The sequence below is a fragment of the Limulus polyphemus genome, unplaced genomic scaffold, assembly GCF_000517525.1.
Source record: "Limulus polyphemus unplaced genomic scaffold, Limulus_polyphemus-2.1.2 Scaffold13913, whole genome shotgun sequence".
Classification (NCBI taxonomy): Eukaryota; Metazoa; Arthropoda; class Merostomata; order Xiphosura; family Limulidae; genus Limulus; species Limulus polyphemus.
In genome coordinates, this window is record NW_013679523.1 from 3,574 (window position 1) to 5,773 (window position 2,200).

Consider the following 2,200-nt stretch of genomic DNA (forward strand, 5'->3'; position numbering starts at 1 on the left):
CCAGTGACCTATACAATGAAATTATAACCTCTTTAGACTTGTATTCAATACTTGCCTACCACCAGCAACAGTACACTGCTTGGATGACTTTAGAGACTGATCAATTATTACACCAAGATCTCGTTCCTTCAAAACACTGTTAAGGTTATTCCCATGCCAATTATACTTACAATTCAAATTATGATAACCCAGTAAAGCATTTATTTACAGTTTGACAATATGTCACACCCTATCATGATATTGGAAGATTATGTATCACATTACATAATTTAGTAATTAACGTATCCTTAACTAAAGAATGTATATGTCACAGTTACTCACTATTCTGAGGTGCCACACTCAGTTTATTTATTCTATTAAATCTTGCAAGTTTCAGTTATTCTATTCAAACAACTCTCATGTTTATTTCATATTTTATAATTTGATTTTATTAATAAAAGGATTTCCAAGAGTAATAATAGCTTATTAAAACTGAATAACTTATCAAGTAGAATTCTGTGAGTGAACAAGTTTTACAGCTTACAGTCATGAGGTTAATTTACTATATGTTTAACAGGTTTTACAGTGTATGTATACAAGGTTAGTTGACTATATGTTTAACAGGTTTTACAGCTTACAGTTATGAGGTTAATTTACTATATGTTTAACAGGTTTTACAGTGTATGTATACAAGGTTAGTTGACTATATGTTTAACAGGTTTTACAGCTTACAGTTATGAGGTTAGTTTACTATATGTTTAACAGGTTTTACAGCTTATGTATATAAGGTTAGTTGACTATATGTTTAACAGGTTTTACAGCGTATGTATATAAGGTTAGTTGACTATATGTTTAACAGGTTTTACAGCTTACAGTTATGAGGTTAATTTACTATATGTTTAACAGGTTTTACAGCTTATGTATATAAGGTTAATTGACTATATGTTTAACAGGTTTTACAGTGTATGTATATAAGGTTAGTTGACTATATGTTTAACAGGTTTTACAGCGTATGTATATAAGGTTAGTTGACTATATGTTTAACAGGTTTTACAGCTTATGTATATAAGGTTAATTTACTATATGTTTAACAGGTTTTACAGCATATATATAGAAGGTTAGTTGACTATATGTTTAACAGGTTTTACAGCTTACAGTTATAAGGTTAATTTACTATATGTTTAACAGGTTTTACAGCTTATGTATATAAGGTTAGTTGACTATATGTTTAACAGGTTTTACAGCTTATGTATATAAGATTAGTTGACTATATGTTTAACAGGTTTTACATATATCAGATTAATTGAGTATATGTTTAACAGGTTTTACAGCTTATGCATATCAGGTTAGTTGAGTATGTGTTTTACAGTTATGAGGTTAGTTTACTATATGTTTAACAGGTTTTACAGCTTATGTATATAAGGTTAGTTGACTATATGTTTAACAGTTTACATATATCAGATTAATTGAGTATATGTTTTACAGCTATGAGGTTAGTTCAGTATATGTTTTACAAGTTTTACAGCTTACAGTTATGAGGTTAGTTCAGTATATGTTTTACAAGTTTTACAGCTTACAGTGATGAGGTTAGTTCAGTATATGTTTTACAAGTTTTACAGCTTACAGTTATGAGGTTAGTTCAGTATATGTTTTACAAGTTTTACAGCTTACAGTTATGAGGTTAGTTCAGTATATGTTTTACAGTTATGAGGTTAGTTCAGTATATGTTTAATAGGAGTTGTAGCTCCTAATATTTACTTCCCTCACTACAACTTTTTTCTCTCTCTATATTCTCAGAGCAGCAACTGACAGGCCATCCATTTGTGGACGATCAACCACAATTTGAAGATAGTAATGCTGATAATAATTGTTTCATCCCAGTAGCTATAAAGGTACATGTTGTACAGGTAAAACTTGATTGTATACTAGATATGGAAGTGATATGTTACTAAGGTAGGTCACGTTACAACATTATAACATAACCTACCAATGTAATTTTGACCTAAATTTATACTGGTACATTACATAGGTTGTAGTATGATGGTAGGTCGTTACATCATGTTATACATGTTGCTCATGTTATACAAGTAAATCACATGTTATAGAAATAGATCATATGTTGTATAGGTAGGTCATGATATACAGGTTGATCATATGTTATATAGGTAGATCATGTTATACAGGTATATGTTATACAATATGATTTACCTGTATAACATGA

The 2,200-nt window shown here is 29.5% G+C and overlaps 1 protein-coding gene across 1 annotated transcript in view; it reads left to right on the top strand.

Annotated features, from left to right (window-relative positions):
- The window catches only part of LOC106477284, a gene marked incomplete at its 3' end in the record, with an annotated part of 5,239 nt that extends 3,323 nt beyond the window's left edge, over positions 1 to 1,916 (top strand). The window contains exon 2 of the mRNA XM_013937872.2: positions 1,777 to 1,916. Within this exon, the coding sequence (XP_013793326.2) occupies positions 1,777 to 1,916 (140 nt within the window). The remainder of the gene's footprint in view (positions 1 to 1,776) is intronic.
- Positions 1,917 to 2,200: the final 284 nt, after the last annotated feature.